Genomic DNA, 22,925 nt, shown 5'->3' on the forward strand with positions numbered 1-22,925 from the left:
AATAACGAGTAGAGGAAAGATTGCATTTCTTCAGTAATTGGAGGCCTCGGTATAGTGAAATCAGATGAATGCATTGCTCATTCTGAGTACACTGGGATTGGAACTGCAGTTTTCTAGGTACTAGGTTCACATATTACACAGGTAAGGAGACAGGAAAGAGTAAATAAGCTCTTTCTTTAATAAATGTGAACACACAAAGTAAATGTAACAGTGCTCGCCAAAGAGAAACATATTTACCCACTAAATATAACAAAGTGTCAGTAACTACACCAGTGTCAGCAAAAACCCCAACAAAGTCCCCAGCAGGTTACCTTACAGCTAAAAGTCCCAGTAGTCACAAACTCCCGGCAACAAAGTACCAATGGAACAATCAAGGTGGGCCAGGGGGCCAGAGTTGATCCCTGCCACTTGGCCAACTCTCCACCACCTTGGTGGGACACTGGATATTAATCTCCCTACGGATGTAGGCTCACCAATTCACCAGAATCTACAAATATCTCCCGATGGAGTGATGACAAATCAGTCCCAAAATTGCGATCTGGTTGAGCAGGTTCCTGTTTCAAACATTCTCCTCTGGCACCGATGTACGACTACTCAACATCAGTCCAAGTCCTTCTCCAAGGAAATCCCACAGCAACCCCTATGTCTCTTCAGGGTTCCCTTGTAACTCCCATCAAAATCCCTCTATCCTTCCCCCCTCCCTGGGCCAACCTCCATGGCCATTATCCCTTTTCATTGTTGGTGGCTGGACTCTGGGTGGTAGCATGGGTGGAGGTAGAATATGACCTTGGCAGTAGCCACTCTGCTGTTTCCCTGCCATCAAGTCTAGTTTTAGAACATGCTAGAACAATGGTCAGCACATAATCAAATCCCACCTACTGATTTTAGATAGACTCCAGACATTACAGTTCTTACCCTTTACACTACATTGTGACATGTCAGGGTCCACAGTTGTTTCATACTTCCTGTGGGTAGCCTCCGCTTCCTTCTGTGGTCATAAAGCAATGCAGGATCCAAACACCGGGCAGCATTTAATAAACTGGGTGGGCTGATGTAGCCCAATTGGTCCACTGACTGACAGACCGGGTAGCCCAATATTCACACCGTGGTGCCCGGTCTCGTCCTGCAGCTCCTGTATATGTATATTTATATATATATCCTGCCTGTAGTACCACTGTTCCACCATAGGGGCCACTGTGGCACTTAGACTGTTCGCACACCTGGCAGAGATGCCTCGTTACTCCAGGATGCTTAACACCAGTCTCTGGCCTATAAAAGCTTGCTTGTCCAGGCAGCCTTTGCCAGATCATCTGCTGCCTTTACCTGTGTTCCATCCTGATTGATATCCTGGTATTGACTTCTGCTCATCCCTCCATTTTTGCACCTCTTCCTGTGACCATTGACTTGGTTTGTCTGTGACTCTGTACCTGCTTGCAGCTCTCCAGTGTTTCAGCTCTTCAGTATTTCTGCATTATCCTGATGCAGAGTGTTACCACCAATACCTGCTTTCAGCTCTCCAGTGTTACAGAGGACTAACCTGTTGCAGATTGTTATTAGCAGTCTCCACTACCTCGTGGTAAAGTCCTGCAGATCATCGGATCTTGTGTTTGTTACCTTCAGTGCCTTGCTCCACAGACAGTTGCACCTTGTGTGTCAACTTCCTTACTTCGTGGCAAAGTCCTGCAGATCATTGCATCCTGTGTCCCTTACCTTCAATGCCTTGCTCCGCAGACCGTTGCACCTTCTGTGATATCTCCACTACTTCATGGTAAAGTCTTGCAGACCATCACATTCTGCATCTGTTGTTTACTGAATTATTTTGCTATTTCTGCCATACCCTACCGAACTGCATCCTGAAACCTGTGTAACCGGTGCTTAATAAAAAGCACTTTGTTCACTACGCTCTCTCTTTGGTCTTATATTGCGAATCCTGACAGTATTATCTGGCCAAAGCTGCCTGGACAAGCAGGCTTTTATAGGCCATAGACAAGTGTTAAGCATCCTGGAGTAACGAGGCAGCTCTGGCAGGTAAGAGAGCAGTCCAAGTACCCCAGTGGCCCCTATGGTGGAACAGTGGTACTACAGGCAGGATATGGATATGGATGGATATATATATATATATATATATATATATATATATATATATATTTATATATATATAAATATAATATTCACTCAGTGGAGAATACTTTCCACTCACGCCTGGTATCATCATCTTGATAGGTCTACACATTAGTTTAAGTCATCACAGTGGCCCTTCATCAGTTAAGGCAGTTCTTGTTTCTTTAAGTATGCATTCCTATACCTGGTAATATAAATTTTTGATTACAGATCCGAGAGCAGAGGCCGAGAGTAGAAGGGCAGACAACATCTTTCCCACTTCAGTCTCCTTGAATTTGGTTGTAGTAACACTTAGGAAAACCTAAATGTGATGACTTAAGATACAGTGGATCATCTCTAAAGCAATGCAGGGCAAAAGCTGCCAGTCCCGTGTTATAAAATTACATTACACTTTTGCATTATCTGCGATTCTTTTATGCCTCTGTGCTCAAACTTGTTTAGTTGCCTACTAACACATCCTTCCAATATTCCCTTCATAGAAACATAACTTTCTTTGGTTAATAAATTTAACTGTTACGAAACATGTTGGCACAATTATATCTGATCAGTCTGCCAGAGCAGCATATGAGCACCTCATGCACTGTTGCATCTTCCCCTGATGTCATGAGATGCAAACTACTAGTCATATCTCTCTCTATATATATAATATATAAATTTGTACTGTGTGTTTCAAAAAAAATGCATTAAAAATAATCCTTATAACTAATGACTATCCACTGCAATCACCACAAAGGTGAAATGCTTTAAGCATCTGCAAGAAAACACTTCTTTTGTAACAATTGTGTATTAGCCCTAAATGTGCCCAGTGATTGGGAGATTGGTTTGACTTAACAGTGCAGGGAGGGTTGGCAGACAATAGTATAAGTGAAGGGGAGAGCTATTCCAAGGGTTTGCTGTTGATAAAATAAGTGCAAAAGAGGCAGGATTAATGATATTGTCAGTGTAATTGGGGCTGGCCATATGTTCAACAAAGTGATCTGAGAATGGGACCAGTGCAAGGTAGAAGGCAGGCAATGGAACCAATGCAACAACCACTAAAGTATCACCAGAGCTGGAATAAGGCTCTGAGGGGCCCGGGAGACTTAAGACAGAGAGGATGGTTATCATTTTAAATACATTTTAGACAAATATACAGGCAAAACTGTGTGCACTACTGTTAGATGCACGCAGCTCTGCCGTCACAAGCAGTACACGGCTAAGCAGGACTTACCTCCCAACTGTCCTTGCATTCGCACCAAATCCTAATTAAGCAAGAGAGTCACCCAAATTTGGGACTGCCCAACCAGATTCAGGACAGTTGGCAGACTGTCCTGCTCTCTCCAACCTGTTCTTGTCACTTTCACTCCCTGAGGCTGCTGGTGTCTTTAGCTCATTTGCCGCTTGTCTGGATCCTGGAATGCTGGAGGCCCTATATGGAAAATATAATGGGTACATGAAATTTAGAAAAAGCCAACCAGCCCCAGCATTAAGTCAATATCACCCACATTTAATAATTAGGCCTCCCTTCAATCCTGATAATAAAATAATAGTACTTACATTTGATAAATAGATCTATTTCCCTCCAACCGGCCTTGACATTAAAGTAATTGCATAGACATTTAATAAATAGACCCATTTCCGTCCAACTAACCGCAGCAAAAATTAATATAATTTACGTTTAACATTACCATTTCCCACAACCATCCCCGGCATTAAATAATTCTTATTCACATTTAATAAAGAGCCCTCCTGCCCAAACTCAGCCCCACATTCATTAATAGCCCCATACCACCCCTGCATTAAATCAAAGGTCCCGTCACCCCATCCTAATTAAATAGGCCCCCTATTAAATTAAATAGCTCACCAATAAATGAAATTGCCCCATCACCCCACAAATAAAATAGCACCCATTAGCCCCTACCTAATCTTCACCATTAAATTAATAGCCTACCTCCCACCATTGCACTATTAAGACAGCACTCCTCCTTTCCCTTATAGCACACATTATATAAAAAAAAAAAAAAAACATTCCCTCACACAGCATAACAGGCCCCCACTTTCAATCACACACTCAGTATAGCAGGGCCCCCCTTCTCTCTCTCACACACACACACACACACACACACACACACACACACACACACACACACACACACACACAGTATAGCAGGGCCCCCTTCTCTCACACAGTATAGCAGGGCCCCTCTTCTCTCACACACAGTATAGCAGGGCCCCCCTTCTCTCTCACACACACACACACACAGTATAGCAGGGCCCCCCTTCACACACACACACACACACACACACACACACACACAGTATAGCTTGCCCCCCCTTCTCGCTCTCACACACAGTATTAGCAGCCCCCTTTTCTCTCTCACACACAGCATAGCAGCCCCCTTCTCTCACACACAGTATAGCAGCCCCCTTCTTTCACACACACAGTATAGCATGCTCCAGTATAGCATGCTCCTCACTGTCAATCACACACACACAGTATAGCAGCCCCCCCCACTTTCAAACAATCACACACAGAGCATAGCAGCCCCCCACTTTCAATCAATCACACACACAGAGCATAGCAGCCCCCCATTTTCAATCAATCACACACACAGAGCATAGCAGGCCCCTCACTTTCAATCATAAAACACAGAGCATAGCAGGCCCCCCACTTTCAATCACACACACAGTATAGCAGGCCCCCCCACTTTCAATCACACACATATATAGCTTGTCCCCCAAATCTCTCTCACACACATACAATACAGCAGCCCACCATTCTTTTCTCTCTCTCACACACACACACACACAGTATAACAGGGCACCCCATTTACACACACACACACACACACACACACACACACACACACACTAGCAGCTCCCCCTCTTCTCTCACACTTACCTGTTTACAGGAGCTGCCGAGTTGCTGGAGATTCCTCTGTCTGCTCTCATGGGACGGCACCTGTCACATGGTGCACGTCCCATGTGACATCTAGCACTACGGGGATTGGAGAAGGGAGGGACGGATCTATAGATCCGCGGCCACAGTAGAAAAGACAAGCCACCCAGCACCACACTGACCCCTCTTCCCCCGCCGGCACCCGGTCTAGGGAGGGAGGGACTAGGGATAGTATATATTATATATTAAACATATTAAAATAAAACAATTCCCTCACACAGCATAACAGGCCCTCACTTTCAATCACACACTCAGTATAGCAGGGCCCCCCTTCTCTCACGCATACACACACACACAGTATAGCAGGGCCCCCCACTCTCTCACACACAGAATAGCAGGGACCGCCTTCTCACACACACACACAGTATAGCAGGGCCCCCCTTCACACACACACACAGTATAGCAGGGCCCCCCTTTCTCTCTCTCTCACAAACAGTATAGCAGCCCCCTTCTCTCACACACAGTATAGCAGCCCCATTCTCTCACACGCACAGTATAGCATGCTCCTCACTGTCAATTACACACACACACACACACACACACAGTATAGCAGCCCCCCACTTTTAATCAATCACACACACAGAGCATAGCTGCCCCCCCATTTCAATCAATCACACAAACACAGAGCATAGCAGCCCCCCACTTTCAATCAATCACACAGAGCATAGGAGGCCCCCCACTTTCAATCAATCACACACACACAGTATAGCAGCCCCCCCCCACTTTCAATCACACACATATATAGCTTGTCCACCAAATCTCTCTCACACACATACAATACAGCAGCCCCTCCTTCTTTTTTTCTCTCTCACACACACACACACACACACACAGTATAGCAGGACACCCCATTTACACACACACACACACACACACACACACACACACACACATTAGCAGCTCTTCTCTCACACTTACCTGTTTACAGGAGCTGCTGAGCTGCTGGAGATTCCTCTGTCTGCTCACATGGGACGGCACCTGTCACATGGTGCATGTCCCATCTGACATCTAGCACTATGGAGAAGGGAGGGACGGATCTATATATCCGCGGCCACAGTAGAAAAGAAAAGCCACCCAGCACCACAGTGAACTCCCACAAAGAAACATCAGGCGCCCTCCTGTGGCCACCGGCCTATTGGGAAAAGTCCAGGTAGGCTCTATGGCCAATCCACCCCTGGTGGGTATTTTATTCAGTTGAAGAAACACTAACACAAATAAAACGATCATCTGGAAAATCTAATAATCCTCTGAATAGGGCAGCACAGTGGCCTAGTGGTTAGCACTTGTACCTCACAGCACTGAGGTCGTGAGTTTGATTCCCGACCATGGCCTTATCTGTGCAGCGTTTGTATGTTCTTCCCGTGTTTGCGTGGGTTTCCTCCCACACTCCAAAAAACATACTAGTAGGTTAATTGGTGGTGGTGGAAATAGTTGGTCTGTAGTTTCATTCATGGGGGAAAGCATATAAAACAAAATTAATAAAAACATTGAAATGTAAAACAGTGATGCATAATAAAGACAGAGTCCTCTTATTCTTAATTCTGTCCTCTTATTCTTAATTGAGGCTTTACTGAGCAGTGCTTTCGAAGAAAAAAGAAAAGATCAAATTAATTAAGGGGTGGTCTAGGAGTATGAAAACATTTTATTTTTTCCACCATGCACATCTGTGCCTGCAATGCCATAAATAGTTATGCACAGTATTTGCACAGAGGCATTTAACAAACAGGGAAATTATATGCACCTATGTATGTTATAGACAGACAAAGAAAAGCGTTACATGTACTGCATGTCTGCGTACACTGTTAATAGCCTTTTGGGCTTAAGTAGGCTTGAGAAATCTATATTTCCAATTTCTGAGACATTCTCAAATGGTCTAAAATGACACTATTACCAAAATGATTATAATAATAAAAAAAACCTTTTACAATTCAACAGAGAACTAATTTTCATACATATGCATATTATTATTTCTTGTATGGATTTTTACATGTGATAGCTTGTCAAGGTTGTCTATATCTCCACCAAAATTTTACTTTTTTAGTTTCCTGAAGCAGAATCTTACTTCATGGCATGATGTGAAATAATAGCAATAAATCTACCTTGGTGTTTACTTTTCTTAGACTTATTTAGGTTACAGTTAGAGCAGTCAATAGAGAACAAAAAACAACTGAGAATAATAAAATGGCCAAACCAACAGAACACTGCTGAAAGTGAATGTGTTTTTCTGCATTTGAAACTATATTGTCTAATTTGTTATTTTATGGGTTTATTGCGGGGGGAGGGAGTTGTTCTACAACTTCTACAAAAGCTGGAGTGCCACATGGTCCTTTTATGGCTCTACAAATTCAAGCACTTTGGGAAACATTTACCACATACCTTGTTTAGAAAAAGTTGCAAAAAAGGCTGCTAATCTTTGTCACTATTGTCACTACCTATGACTTCCCCATTCTAAGGTTAGGGATGGTTCCTGGTCCTATAATTAGAAAGGGAAAGCTACATAACAAAGCTGATACACAGTGAGTTCTAATGCTGTGCAGTAAGCTGAGGAGAGGTGGACTTCAGTTCTGTAGAGGAACTAGGAAGCTAAATACATAGAAAATTGGAAATAAAATAACAGTAAAAAAAATAATAAGCTGTATTATATAAAAATAAATAAGTAACCCTTTGCAGATGATGGATAATGTATTAAGAAAATAAAAAAAATAAAGAGACAGTGTCTCTTTCAATTATGTGTCAGTAAATGTTGGAGGTCAATAAAAATGCAATTGCGAGGATAAACAATCCTGACCATTGTCCAAAATTCTTCAGCTTAGTTCTTACCGACTGTTCATTTGGATTAAGAGGTGTCCAAGGTTCAGCTTCTATTTCTCCTAAGTCATCATCTGAATCAACAGCATCTACGGAGTACATCAAAAGTATGTATTTAAACTCAAGTTAGAGCAACTCTACTATACAAAGTGGCCATTAAATTCATGTTTGAGCCGGTTTGAACATATTTGAATCATCTCAAACATACTTGACCTGACATGTTTGAACCTGCTCAAAAATAGTAAAATTTACCAAACATTTTTTAGCCTATTTTGAATTTCCAGCAACTTTTCAAACTTTAGAACCAATTTGACGATCCAGCTAGAGAACCACTTTCATATCTCTACTTGATCAATATTAGCTGGTTCCAGTGCCTCAAACCTGCTTGCGGTACAAGCATGAATTTGCACCAAATAGATTTTGCGGTTTGAAGTTTGCAGCCTGCAATCTTGGTTTGCAGTTTGGGTTTGAGGTTTGAACTTGCATTATAAAACTGTTAATAATACTATAGCCATTAAGCTAAAGTATGTTTGAGCTGTTCAATCATGTTTGTATTGACTGGAACACAGTCAATTTTTGCTTTTTTTTTAGTTTATCTAAAGTTTGAGAATTTGACAGTGGTTTGAAAAATGGTTTTGAACAATTGCAAGCATTTCTACACCAAATTTTCCAACATCCCTTTACTCAAATCTGCTGTCTCTAACCTGGTTCAACATCTGGGGGTATATTTACTAAACTGCGTGTTTCAAAAACTGGAGATGTTGCCTATAGCAACCAATCAGATTCTAGCTATCATTTTGTAGAATGTACTAAATAAATGATGACTAGAATCTGATTGCTATAGGCAACATCTCCACTTTTTTAAACAGTTTAGTAAATATACCCCCTGGACTTGTGACATTGCAGCATAAGCATGGTAAATGCAGAGCAGTCCTGCTGAAATACATTTCCCAAGGCCAAACTTTGTGGTAGCATTCAAGAGAGATTTAGAAACAGCTAAACTACGGAAGTTTACTAATTTGTCTGTTAAAGTGTTAGGAACCCCGCAAGCCGGCACAACACAACCCGGAGTCTACTCTGCCAGTCAGGTGTTCACTGGAACCCCTGATGGTGGGGACAGGCTGGGCTGCAGACTGACAGAGGGTCGTGAAGTGTGTACCGGCTGGGGAGAACCCAGGCAAGCGGAGTGGAGTCCAAGCAGAGGTCAAGGGCCGGCAGCAGATAGCAGTACCAATAAACAAGCTGAGGTCAGGGGTCACGAGCAGACAGGGAGGTCGGTATTCAAGCCAGAGGTCAGGGTCACGAGATACACAAGCAAAGTCCAATTCCAGGCAAAGGGTCATACACGGGTAATCAGCAGAAAGTCCAACAGGCAGGAACAAGGCACAGAGCAGGTCAGCAGACTGAATACAGAAGCTATAACCGGCAGTGAGGCTGCAGACCTCACTGCCTTAAATACCAGTGGCCACCAATCAGAGTCTAGCTCTGAACCACGCACAGCCCCCTGCATGATTAATGTACCAAAGCATTAATCAGCCCACAGGCTAGAGCAAGGCTTGTTTAATCAAGCCACAGGTTGTCTAACTGCTGCGCATGCGCGCCCGGCTTCCTCCGTTGCCGAGACGTAGCGCAGAACACAAAGCTTCCAACGGTCGGCCAGGATCCGGAAGTGACGTCCCGGGCGTCAAGGTGACGCAGTAAGCGAGCCGCGGCGGCTGTGAGTACCGCCGCGGCTCGTGGCATAAAGCTACATTATACTACATTTACAACATCCTTCTTGTTACATTTTCTTATACACAGCCCAAACAACCCATGGTAGTCATCATACACACACAGCTATTTGGCTCTCCTACCTTGAAGAACCTGAAATCCCACACTCAGAAGGGCAGCAACAGCCGCAACAACTAGACATCTGTTGAGTGTAATTCCATTCCAGGGAGCAACATCCTCATCTTTCAAAGGCCCAACGCTTTTGGGCTCCAGCTTGTTTTTCATTGTTGTACTAATTGGTACTTAGAAAAAGAAAAAGACAAGATTTATTATCCAAACTATAATTTAATTTATTTAATGTTTGCTATTAAAAAGGTGGACAAATACTTCTCATAGGGGTCAGTCTATTATATGTGGATTAAGTTGCCTAGGTCAAGGGGTTCCTTTTTGGGGGCCTTTTTGTGACTGGAGTTAATATTAATTATGATCTGTAAGTTATTTACATATTTATGTAAATACACTACATGTACAAAAGTATTTGGACGCTTGACCATTACCCCAACAGGGACTGTATTGATATTGTATTCAAGTACTTATACTTTAATGGCACCCCTTTTGCAGCGATAACAGCTTCCACTCTTCTTGGAAGGCTTTCCACAAGATGTTGGTGTGTTTCTGTGGGAATTTGTGCCCATTCATTCTTTAGAGCATTTATCTGGTCAGGCATTAATGTTGGACAGGATGGCCTGTATCGCAATCTACTTACCAGTTTATCCAAAAGGTTGTTTATTAGGGTTGAGGTCAGGGCTCTATGCGGGCCAGTCAAGTTATTACACACCACACTCATCAAACCATGTCATTGCAGTCCTGGCTTTGTGCACTAGGGCACAGTCATGTTGGAATAGAAAAGGGCCTTCCCCAAAATGTTGCCACAAAGTTGACAAATGACTGACTTTGAAATAACTCTATAATGGAATCAATAACTATTGTGTTTATAGCAGAGAATCCAAATACAGTATGTCATCTAATGTTTTCTTACTCTTTAATTGTCAAATAATTGTCACATTTCAGTCTTTAATTGTCCCAGTTTACTTCCTTTTGGATGCCAATTACAGAAAAAAAAAAAAAACCTAAAACGTTGCCTATCCCACTAACACAACATAAATATAATTTTCAATGGCAGGACAGTTTGCCTAGGTTATGACACACTTCAAAATCTAAATGAACAGACATTTTACATTTGAACTCCATTATGCCTGTGTTCAGTGATCAAAGTGGAAATTTAGAATAGACGGTATGGAAATTTAGACGTGGCAGTATGGAAATTTCGAAGTGGTGATATGGAAAATACAAGTGAATGGAATTAAATAGTTTTACAATGAAGGTACCAAGCCACTTCATCCACTGTCTAAGTTATTCAATTTTATTTATTATGCATGGCTAGTTAAAAGATATATAAGTAAACATTTGATATTATTTAAACATGTTTTATTTCAACAAACAAAAAAATAGACTTTAATGTGTTTACTTTTTTGTTTTCATTTGCCCCCTATACATTCCTGCTGGGCCGCTTTTGTCTGCATGGTGCACTTAACTACAGGTGACCCTACCTGTGGTGGATGCTGTAGCAAAGGTAGGTAATATACCCTCTGCAACCTCTTCAGTAAGGTCACCAGTGTTGGACTAGACCATTGGTGAAATTCCAGATTGACCCACACTGCCTCAGGGCTATGCCCCCTTTCCATATGGGCTGGGGCCAGGATCATGTACCAGAGAGCATGGTACAGGGTGGAATATGTAAAGAGTCAGCACCACAGGATGGTCCTATAATGGACTGCCAGGGCATATGTAAAGAGTCAACATATTCCCAAGTGCAGTGGAGTTGGTTGTTCAACAGGATTCCAAAGGTTTCCATGTGCTTAACCAGTGAACTTTATGAAGGGGGGGGGGGGGGAGGGGGGTGGTGTTGTGAGGCTTTTCAATCTAATATCTATTAAGATGATTTTTATGTGTTTTTGCATTTCCCCATGTTGCATGTTTATCCAACAGATCCCCAGCCCTCCTGAAACTGTGGAGGCAGGTCACTTCAGGTTCCACACTGATTTGCCAGGTAAAATATTTTTGGAATATGGTTTTGATCACACTTTTAAAATTCCCTGGCATTCTAAAAATACCATTGTTTGGGGATGAAAGTTTCATTTTTATAAACATATACAAATGCATGCACCAGATAGTTTAGACTTAAACAAATCTTTATCTTTGAAATATGCAAATTTTAAATTGTGCTGTAATGGCTGCCTCTGCCCCTGCTGAGATTATCAGATGTGATTTTTTTTTATAGCCATAGCACTTAAAAAAATAACGATGAAGCTTAATTGTTAGAATTTCGTTTAAAACAGACCAAACTAAAGGCTTTCATTGATGTACTACCAGGCCTGAGCTGGGACATGTCTGCCTCAACTGGAAAATATTCTGTAATTAAGCATGATCTGTTAATTATATATCTAACTCACCATGTGAATTTTCTTTTCTGCCCAGGTAAAGTGCATAAACTAAATGTTGTGTGTTCATAGATTTTAAGGCACTGATTTGTCAATGTTTTCGAATGAAGATACCTTGCATTCTCTTTCATTTTGAGGATAAGTGAGAAACACACACCATTTTAGAAAATAGCTAAATTGTAATTTATTCCAACAGACCTTATGACCCAGCTGTTATTTGGAGCACAAAGGAGGTGTGGCAAGGATGGAGTAAGAAAAAGACATGGAGTTGCCTTTTTCAGCATGTGAGTATCTATAGTTAACAATGTTATTCCTTTTAGGCTATTGGGGGACCTGCATTACAGTAAAGGCAACAAATTGTAGATTTTACAGCTTGATAGTACAGGTGTGTACAAAGTACACACAGTCAAGTAATAATTTGTTTCAAAATGGCCTAAGGTTGATCTCTTTTTCTCTAATATATTTAACAGATAAAGAAGACAGCCATTATGGGTTCCATCATGACCTGCTTTGCAACACCTCCAACCAATGAGAGAATACCAACATGCATGTGTTTGTATTTGATATTTGTAATTTTATAAAGGAGTTTGTATTTTCAGTTTGTTTTTATTTTGTGTTTTGATTACTGAAATTGTGTTAATAAATAAATAATAATTATTTTTATTGCAATACTCATTCTCCAGTAAATCTTTGCTGCTTTGGACACTGTTGAACACCCTCTTCTTCTACACATCCTTCACTCCATTGTCCATCTAGACACAGTTCTCTCCTGGGTCACTTCCCCACTCTCTAACTGCTCCTTTAGTGTACCCACCTCTGGCACATTCTCCATTCCACTCTCACTCTCTATTGGAGGTCTCACAAGGCTCCATTTTTTTTCTAAATGTTGTACATCTTTTGTCTACTAATTTGCTCATTTGGCCTCCAATACCACCTGTACGCTGAGGACAACCAAATGTACATTGCTTTCCCTGACCTATTTCTTTCACCACTATCTGTTGAAAACCACTGTCTTTCTGAATTTGCCCCATGGATGTCACAATGGTAGCTAAAGCAAATCATGTTCTATACAGAGCTCATTCTTGTCGCTCATGCCAGAGTCACCAACTGGCCTCCAATCTCACTCACTGTCAATAACACTACTATACTCTCTGTGCTGCTTTAAATTTAATTCTTCAGTAATTTTGTTAAGAGGATAGGAGGATCAGATTCATGAGGTAAATTAGGGTCCAAAAAATGTATTACTTTGATCCTTATCAAAACCATATCAAAAAGTTATGTTTTAAATTACAGACACATATTTTAAACCATAAGTAAATTACTGTCTGCTTTTTCTTGTAGTTACATCTCAATTCTGCACTTTATTTATGTGCTTACATTTACAAATCAGCTAGGATAAAAACTATCACACTTATAAATCTAGGGCCCGTTATCAGGTGCCTACAATTACAGGTTCCTGTTATAAAGTGTCAGTAATTGCGAATAGCGGAGTACATTTCCCACCGATCCGTCCCCTTTTTGCTAGGATACGATGAATGAATGACAGGCAGACATTTTGCGCACACATGTAGAAAAGATCCGCGAGTGACATGAGCACGCCCACACGTGCTTTGAGAACCAATCACAGAGCAGAGTACTGGATTCTGAGTTTGAGATAGTAAAAATGAGGTTGCCCACTTTCGCAAGACGTAAGCTGAAGGGTACTGACCGAGGACATGGACAGCATGCCCGCCGGTCGGTACATTTCGAACAAGCTGAAGCTGCGGGCCCACTAAAGTGTCCGCAGTTACATCTGGTGGCGTTTTCACTGCCACTGCACAGTCGTGCGACATTCGCTACCGCCAGCCCCAGCTCTTAGCTGAGCTTAGAGAGGAGATTAGGAGATATGAGTTTATCGGATTATTCGGATACTGTAGTACACAAACTTGGTTTACTTTTAGAAATTATTTCAAAGATTTAAGGTAGATTGTTTCGTTACTACTACCTAATCATTTCAAAATTTATACAGCAACACTAATTTTGCCTCACTCTACAGAGAAGGCAATCTGTCCCAAAAAAGCTTACAATGCAAAATCCGTAACACAGACAGACTGGGGTCAATTTGTTAGTAGAAAATAAAACTACTAGTATGTCTTTGGATTGAAAGCCACACTAACATGGGGAGAACACTAACTCCACACACATAAGGCAATGGTCAGGAAACAAACTCACGACCCTAGCACTGGAAAGCAGAGGTGCTACACACTAAGCCACCCTGCAGAGCCAGTGTTGGCTGCAGTGTTTTTGTATAGAAGACATAACATACAAGCAGGAGATGGTGAAAAAAAGGTTGCAACTTTCTAATTGCATTTACAAAAAACCAACCGGGGCCCTCAACCAACAACACCCCCCCCTCTACCAAAGGTAGTCCATTGGTAGTTGTCACTCACCGGACCGTGAGTGCCTCTGCCCTTGTGCGTAGTTCTCTATCCTTCCTGCCGGCGCCTGTCCTGAGCCGCGGCCGCCCGCCATCTTGATCGGATTGCGCATGTGCAGGATCCCTGAACTCTTATGACCTTGCTTTTAATCTAATTGGTGGATCAATCACCTCTTCCTATTTAAGGCACCTGTGCTCTTTGTATCATTGCCTGATCTTGATTCTCACTTCCTGTGAGTCTCTGAAGGTGTTTCATGTGTTCTGCCCGTGTCTTCAGCTTCCTGCTGGATTACCCTGCATATCTGTTCTGGACAAGCTTCTCAGCTCAACTGCTGTATACATACAGCTACAGACTATTTTCTGTTACTCTACTTATCTGCACCTGGACAAGTCCTTACCTCTTCGCAGTGCTACAACTTGCTATCTGCAGACCACTGACTCTCCCCGCTACCTACCACTATAGCTGCAAGTCGCTGACTTTCCTACCACTATAGCTGCAAGTTGCTGACTTTACTACCACTATAGCTGCAAGTCGCTGACTTTCCTATCACTATAGCTGCAAGTCGCTGACTTTTCTACCACTATAGCTGCAAGTCGCTGACTCTTATCTACTCCATTGACATTCCTTCTCCACCAGTGGTTGTATAGAGTTCCAACTATTCACCCTGCTGCCCAGAGGATCGCTGTGCAATCCGCCCCTCTGGTAAGCATTATCATCTGGTGAATCCTGGGTAGAACTCCTAGTGCCCGTGACAGTAGTAATATCATACACATAAGGTGCCCTGGGAGCCTGAATCATTAAGGAAGGTATATGCCAAATGGCAAACCAAATTAACACCTTCACAAAACCATCTGGCATTGAAGTGGGAGGTAAGTGCTAAATATGAGGTCAGATTAAAATATGAAAAAAAATATAGCGTACATCAACTTAGAATGTCAGAGTAAACCCACACAAACATGGAAGAGAACATACAAAGTACACACATATAAGGGAAGGTTTGGGAATTTAACTCATGACCCCAGTGCTATAAGGCAGTAATGCGAGCGACTAAACCACCGTGCTGATCCACTGTGGTCTGCAGTGATGTTTTGTAAAGCTGAGTACATAACATAACACATACAAGCCGTAGATGGAGATAAAACTAGGATTCAAGACAATGTTGTATTTTAGTTCAAGAAAGTCCCCTAAAAATCAAGCCTCCCCCTCTGAGTCTTAGGCCATTCATAGTATTAGATGTCAGCATGCACTATAATGTGAATGTGACCTGTGGGGCATCATCCTTTTTGAAAGTAAAACATTGCAATAAATTCAAAATGCACCTTGTCCTAAGAAAGTGGCATTTGAGGGGGAGATACATCTAAAATAGGAGGACAGATTTATCATTGTGGTAAAGCATGTAGTAGATCACGTTTGAACGACAGAGTAATAATGACGCTAACAAGTGTTTGTGTGCGATGAAGAGTATATAAATAATCTATTTTATATTTCCTTTTATGATATATATCAGAATTCAGCCATAGTTGAATGAGCACAGTGACTGTGCACATACAATCCCTTCCCCCACCTTGTAACTATGGAACTTGAATACATGAGAAAAGTTTTGAGCAGTTGGTCAAATTAAAATGTGAAAAGCTGTGGACTGTTTCCTGTGGAAATGTAAACTCCGCCCACAAGAAAGGTTTTTGATCTCATGTAACAAGGGAAGTGAAGCTTACTTGCTGGCTGTTTTTCTACCTGGGAGGACATACATGGCCCAGCTGCTGGAATGGAATGGCGGTCTGTATAAGGGGCCTGGAGAGGCCATTATATTAGAACCTGGCTAGCAGAAAAAATGTAGTTGTAAATGGAGTTTTGAATGGAAGATGGTTGCTGTGTGGTTCTAGGTTGGTTTAATGTTGTAATGGAGTTTTGTTAGGTTATTTGACTGGAAGATGGTTGAATGTTGTAATGGAGTCTGTCTGAGATCAAATAAGATGGAGTTAGCAAAGTTTTGGTCATGGAAGCATTTGCATTTGTTGCAAAGGTTATTTGGAATAGATGTCTTTTGTGTAAAATAGATATTAGTGGTGGACTTACAAGTATATTACTAGAGGTTTAAGAACTGGATCATGTTCATTGGTAGTCAATTAGGCCATTACAAGCACATGTGACAAACACGTGCTTGCAGGGTTGCACTGGGCCATTATGGAAATTATGCATCTCCATCTTATATTCATCCTTCACTCAAATAATACTCTTTTCTGCACTACTCTTCCACCAAAGTTATCACCAAAGACGAATAATTTTTCAAAGTTCCACGAACAAAACACCTAGGGTGTTTGTTCTCGCAGTTTTATGAAGTTATTGCTTTTAATTGGTTGCAATGAGGTTCTATCTATATTTGTGCTATATTTGGCCACATTAATGGCTTGAAATCAGGAATGATGGAGGCATTCGTGATAAGTCAGTACTGCTGTGATAATTTTTATAAAACTATACATACTGTGAGATGTGACAAAGTTTCATGAAAGAAACCCATAGGTTAGTTGTTCTCACAGTTTTATGATGTTATTGCTTGTAAATCTGTTGCAATGAGATTCAACCTGTATTCCTATTATATTAACAACAGTGTCTGAACAAAAATAAACTTTTTTATTAGAATTCGGAGCTGCCTTCTGCACAGATAAACACTTGATTTTCTTACACATTGTAAGGGTTTTTATTGTTATCTTAAAATAAAAAAAATTATGTTGGATTTTACACATGTGCGGCTATCATCCTGGTCTATTTGTAGTGTAAATACATCGATTTGGGTTGTTTCAAACCAGTGGAGAATGTTTGGTCATAAAAAAGACTTTAACAGATAAACACAAAATAATCCTGAAAACCGTATGCTGCTTTTAATTGCATCATCATTTTTGGTGCCAAATTTACTACACTATGAGTGCTCCTTTCCTTTATGTTGTTTATTTAATTAAATTAAATTTATATTTTACATTTTTTATTTTATTTTGGTACTGGCTTATTATACAGACACCACTGTAGTTCATCAGCGCTGTGCCACTACATCCACTTGAGCTGTTATTTTCAAACATTCCTCTGGCTGACATGACGACTTATACACTGACTTGAGGCTGGCAGCGAGGAATTTGAAAAAAAGCAGTTCAAGTGTAAGAAGCAACACAGTGCTGAGGAGCTAGAGTGGTATCTATATAATTAAAAAGTAGTAAAAGTCATGAAGATAAAGTTTATTCTGTAGGTTATCCAGGCCCCTTCTAGTGGCTCGCCTTGTCTCACCACTGGTGGCTTGCCTTCCCTTACCTCTGGTGTCAGACCATGCTCCTTTAGCAGCACACACTATTTAATGGGCCCCTACATTGCACTTTATGCCCTTCAGGGGCGGGCTGGGCCGGGGGGCATCGGTCCCCCGGGCCGCTCAGTCTGACCCCTGTTTGGGCCCCCCCGTGGATGCAAGATTTCCTTAATATTACCAGCGGCCGCATCACAAAACACGCGATGCGGCCGCGTCAGCGTACAGGCGGCCGCATCACATGACAAGCGTGTCATCAATGATGCGGCCGCATCGCGTGTCATTTCATGCGGCTGCCTGTGCGCCCCCCGGGCTGAGATTTGCCAGCCCGCCCCTGATGTCCTTCCTGCTTCTGTCCAACACTGAGGGTCATCTTCACCTTTGATCTCTTGGCTCTGTATTAGTACCCTGCTCAACCATTTTTGTTGGCTCTGTTTTATGGTTTTGATCAAATATTGTAGTAAACTTTTTCCCAACATCCTATACAAATGATGCACTTAACATTCTACCTTTTCTTCTGCCTCTTCCCCTTCATTCCCCTTCCCTTATCCTTATCCTCCGTTCCTTCTTCTCTCCCTCGTGTCTCTCTGTCTGTCTACCCCACCCCTTAGATTGTATGCTCCTTTATTATTATTATCCTTTATTTATTAGGTGCCACAAGAGTTCCGCAGCGCCGTACACAGCACAAACAGTAGACTAAACAAGGTGACACATTACAAACGGTTAACAAAAAAATACCAAAACTTCAGAGACTCCAGGCAGGCTAATGCAGTAAAGACGGAGCAGAAGAGCAGGTATGGAGAACAGAGGGAAGAGGGCCCTGCTCAAATGAGCTTACATCCTAAGGGAGGGTAGATAGATCTCAGGCACACAGGGAGCAAGTTGAAGTAAGTGGGAAGAGAACAGGGGGGCGGGAGGAGAGAGGGGAAGAAAAGGTGGAGGAGAAGTTAGGTGGAAGGTTGGTAAGCCTTTAGGAACAGGTAAGTTTTGAGTGCCCTCTTGAAAGAGGACAGATTGGGAGAAAGACGGATGGAGCGAGGGAGGTCGTTCCAGTGAAGGGGGGCACACGGGAGAAGTCTTGGATTCTGGAGTGGGAAGAGGTGATCAGAGTGGAGGAGAGGCGACGGTTATTGGCCAAGCGCAGGGAGCGGGCAGGGGTGTGAATGGAGAGGAGGTTAGAGATATAGGGAGCAGTAGACTGGGAGAGAGCCTTGTAAGTGACGGTCAGGAGTTTGAAAAGGATTCTGTAAGGAATGGGGAGCCAGTGTAGGGCAAGGCAGAGAGGGGAGGCAGACGAGGAGCGGCGAGAAAGGAAGATGAGTCTTGCAGCCGCATGGAGTATGAGCGGAGGGGGGCGAGATGGGAATGGGGGAGGCCGGTAAGAAGGAGGTTGCAATAATCAAGGCGGGAGATGATGAGTGCGTGGATGATAGTTTTGGTGGCATCCTGGGAGAGGAAGGGCTGGATGCGGGCAATGTTGCGTAGCTGGTAGCGACAGGCTTGGGCGAGGGATTGGATGTGGGGAGCGAAGGAGAGAGAGGAGTCGAGGGCAACGCCCAGGCAGCGGAGTTGGGTGACAGAGGAGATGGTGGTATTGTTAACAGTGATAGAGAGGATGTGGTGGGCGGGGAGTCTAGGGGGAGGAAAGACAATCAGTTCAGTTTTGGAGATGTTAATTTTGAGAAAATTAACATCTCCAAAGGGAAACCCTCCTTTGAGCAGGGTCATCTCTCCTTCTGTCTTCACCACTTTTAACTCTGCTCGACAGCTACCTAGCCTTCCTCCTCCAGTAGCGTATTCTGTTGGGGGTGACTGTTTTCTTCTTATCCAGGTATTGGCTCTACCTTATGAGGCTCATCATATGCTCGGGGTTATCTGTTCTCCTGTGACACTTCAGTTTCAGTATGGAAAAGAGATACACTGACAAACATACTTTTTGCAGTATTGATACACTTACTATATAGTTGATCATAACTTTATAAAATAATTAATAATATTGTCTATTACAGTGATGAGCAAACTACGGCCCGCGGGCCAGATCCGGCCCATTAAAATATGCATAAAATTATTAGGGCCGACCCTGTGTGTCAGAACCTTCATTTTTAGGCCTTCCCAGCTATTTCCTCCATTACACTTCATCCTCCTTCCTAAAAGGACACTTCGTATGCAGGGCTGCCAAGAAGAATTCAGGGCCCGGGTACAACAAATTCATGGGGCCCCCCTCATAGTGAAGTAAGCCCCAAAAATTTTTGGCGCCGCCTTAAGGCGGCGCAAAAAATATTAGGTGTGTGGTCATACATTCAGGGGCGTGGCTAGCCAAACGGCGGTGCAAAAATTTTGGGAGGTGTGGTCATGCATTTGGGGGCGTGGCAAATGTGCCATTGGGGCGTGGCTAACATAAAAACCACTAGGCTCTCAATTCGCCGGAGCGTCACATATGTTCAAGCACTCCTGACTTTCAGGACATCTACCACCACAGGGTAGTATACAAACAATGCAGTGTGTAAACAAACAAACAGTTCAGTCTTTGCCTACACCTTACATTGGACACAACATTCACCAAAAATTGGTATTGTCCCTACTAGAATCACAACATTTCACACACTGTGCTGCTCTCTCCTACCTGTTCTTCTCACTTTCTCCACCTGTGGCTGCTGCTTTCTTTAGTTGTGGCTTGTCCGGATCCAGAAATGTTGAAGGACCTATTTTGAAAAAAAAATGGCTACATTTAGAAAATTACAGCCAGCCCCAGCGTTAAATCAATAGCACCCATGATTAATAATTAGGCCTTCCTCCAGCCCCAACATTAAAATAATACTATTCACATTTAATAAATAAACCTATTTCCCTTCCTGCAAACAGCCCCAGCAATACCTATTTCCCGCAACCATCACTGCCATTAAATAATTCATAGTCACATTTAATAAATAGACCTCATTCTCCCTAAACTCACCCCAAGATTCAATAGCCCCCAAACCACCCCATCTTAAATTAATAGTCCCTACTATTAAATTGCCTCACCATCACCCTACAAACAAAATAGCGCCCATTAATTAGCTGCCACCTACCTCACACACACTACATTGCAACAAGCCCCCTGTGCCATCACACACACAATACTGTGCCCCTTCATCACAACTACACTGTACCCCCTTATGCTCACACTGCGACCTCCATGCTGCTTTTCCCCCTTCTTTTTTACTTTGTGCCTCTCTCCCACTTTTTTTCCTCCTCTGTTCCTCTCTCCCCAATTTTTTTTTATTCCTCTGTGGCTCTCTCCTTTTTTTCCTCCTCTGTTCCTCTTTCCCACTTTTTTTTTTATTCCCCTGTGGCTCTCTCCTTTTTTCCCTCCTCTGTTCCTCTCTCCCCAATTTTTTTTCCCTCCTCTGTTCCTCTCTCCCCAATTTTTTTTCTCTCCTCTGTTCCTCTCTCCCCAATTTTTTTTTATTCCCCTGTGGCTCTCTCCTTTTTTTCCTCCTCTGTTCCTCTCTCCCACTTTTTTTCCCTCCTCTGTTCCTCTCTCCCCAATTTTTTTTCCCTCCTCTGTTCCTCTCTCCCCAATTTTTTTTTATTCCCCTGTGGCTCTCTCCTTTTTTTCCTCCTCTGTTCCTCTCTCCCACTTTTTTCCCCTCCTCTGTTCCTCTCTCCCCAATTTTTTTTTATTCCCCTGTGGCTCTCTCCTTTTTTTCCTCCTCTGTTCCTCTCTCCCACTTTTTTTCCCTCCTCTGTTCCTCTCTCCCCAATTTTTTTTCCCTCCTCTGTTCCTCTCTCCCCAATTTTTTTTTATTCCCCTGTGGCTCTCTCCTTTTTTTCCTCCTCTGTTCCTCTCTCCCACTTTTTTTCCCCTCCTCTGTTCCTCTCTCCCCAATTTTTTTTTATTCCTCTTTGGCTCTCTCCTTTTTTTCCTCCTCTGTTTCTCTGTCTCTTTCTTTATAGTACTGTCCCTCTCTGTTTTCCTCCCCTCGCCTCTCCGTTTCTTTACTTACCTTTTGTCAACTTCTTTCTTTTCTTTTCTGCTCTTCTGTCTCCTCTTCTGTCTTCTTTCTTCCTGCTGGCTGCGGCGCTCCTCACTGACTGACAGGCGTGACTTGATGACGTCACGCCCGGCAGTCAGTGTGAATGGAGAAGAGGAGAGGAGGGACACAGCGCCGCGCGATCACGTGAGTATTTTTTTTAAATTTATTCTTCCTCCCAGCTCCCAAGAAACCCAAGACCCCCCTCCCCCCGGAAAAAAAATATAAAAAGCTAAAAAAAAATAGCGCAAGACAGAAAAATTAAAAAAAAAATAATTAATTAGCAGCGAGGGCCCGGCCCGGGCCCCCTGGCATGGCCGGGCCCGGGTAAACTGTACCCGCTCCCCCCCCCTCTCGGCGGCCCTGTTCGTATGTCAATCACTCAAACACCTGCCAGCCCCCTAATGGCTGAAAGTCATGTGAGAAAACATGGGCTGGGCCATACACTAAGGCGGATTTCGATTGGCTGCTGTGTTGTCAGTTAGTGGCTCACCAGAAAGACGGATCAGCAACAACCTGCTGAAATAAGGGCTGTGTCTGTACGATCGCTGCACTTATAGAGGTAACACTGCTATATAACACCCTCCCGTCCCATTCAAAAAATTTGTATTATATATTTCGATATTTGAGTTTTTTAATAAATTATATTGGCCTGCCTAAAGTTTTTATTTTTTATTTGGCCCGCTCCTGAAAAAGTCTGCCCATCACTGGTCTATTCATATGGTGCAACAAAATTCTGCAATGTGGTACAGTAGGGGAAAAGCACATAGTAAATACCACATAGAGGTTCAACAAACAAAATACAGAACAAGCAAAGGCTACATGTAAAACATCCAAAAGACCGAAAAGCAATTAAATCAAGTAATTAGTATAATATGTAAGATGTCATAGGCAAGGTACAGAACATGCAAGAGGTATAATAAAAGGAATGGGAGGATGGGAGAGGACAAGATGTCATGAGAAAAGAAAACCCTTAAAGTGAGAGCTTAATCTAATGAAAAATATTAATAACATGCATCAACAGTGGGCGCAGCACATGAGGCTGTTATGTTGCTGTCCAGCCCGAAGTTCCTTCAATGTGGACCACATTTATGGCTCACATTTCCAGAGTGATAGATCAATCTTGCC

The 22,925-nt window shown here is 42.6% G+C and overlaps 1 protein-coding gene across 3 annotated transcripts in view; it reads right to left on the reverse strand.

Moving 5' to 3' along the window:
- JSRP1 (junctional sarcoplasmic reticulum protein 1) overlaps nucleotides 1–22,925 on the reverse strand; it is a 171,178-nt gene that overhangs the window by 24,787 nt on the left and 123,466 nt on the right. For all 3 annotated transcript variants that reach the window (XM_075204719.1, XM_075204717.1, XM_075204718.1), the window contains exons 6-7: nucleotides 9,721–9,879; nucleotides 7,880–7,956 (exon numbers count right to left, since the gene is read on the reverse strand). In XM_075204719.1, coding sequence (XP_075060820.1) covers nucleotides 7,880–7,956; nucleotides 9,721–9,879 — 236 coding nt within the window. The remainder of the gene's footprint in view (nucleotides 1–7,879; nucleotides 7,957–9,720; nucleotides 9,880–22,925) is intronic.

Source organism: Mixophyes fleayi, chromosome 1 (genome assembly GCF_038048845.1).
Source record: "Mixophyes fleayi isolate aMixFle1 chromosome 1, aMixFle1.hap1, whole genome shotgun sequence".
Classification (NCBI taxonomy): Eukaryota; Metazoa; Chordata; class Amphibia; order Anura; family Limnodynastidae; genus Mixophyes; species Mixophyes fleayi.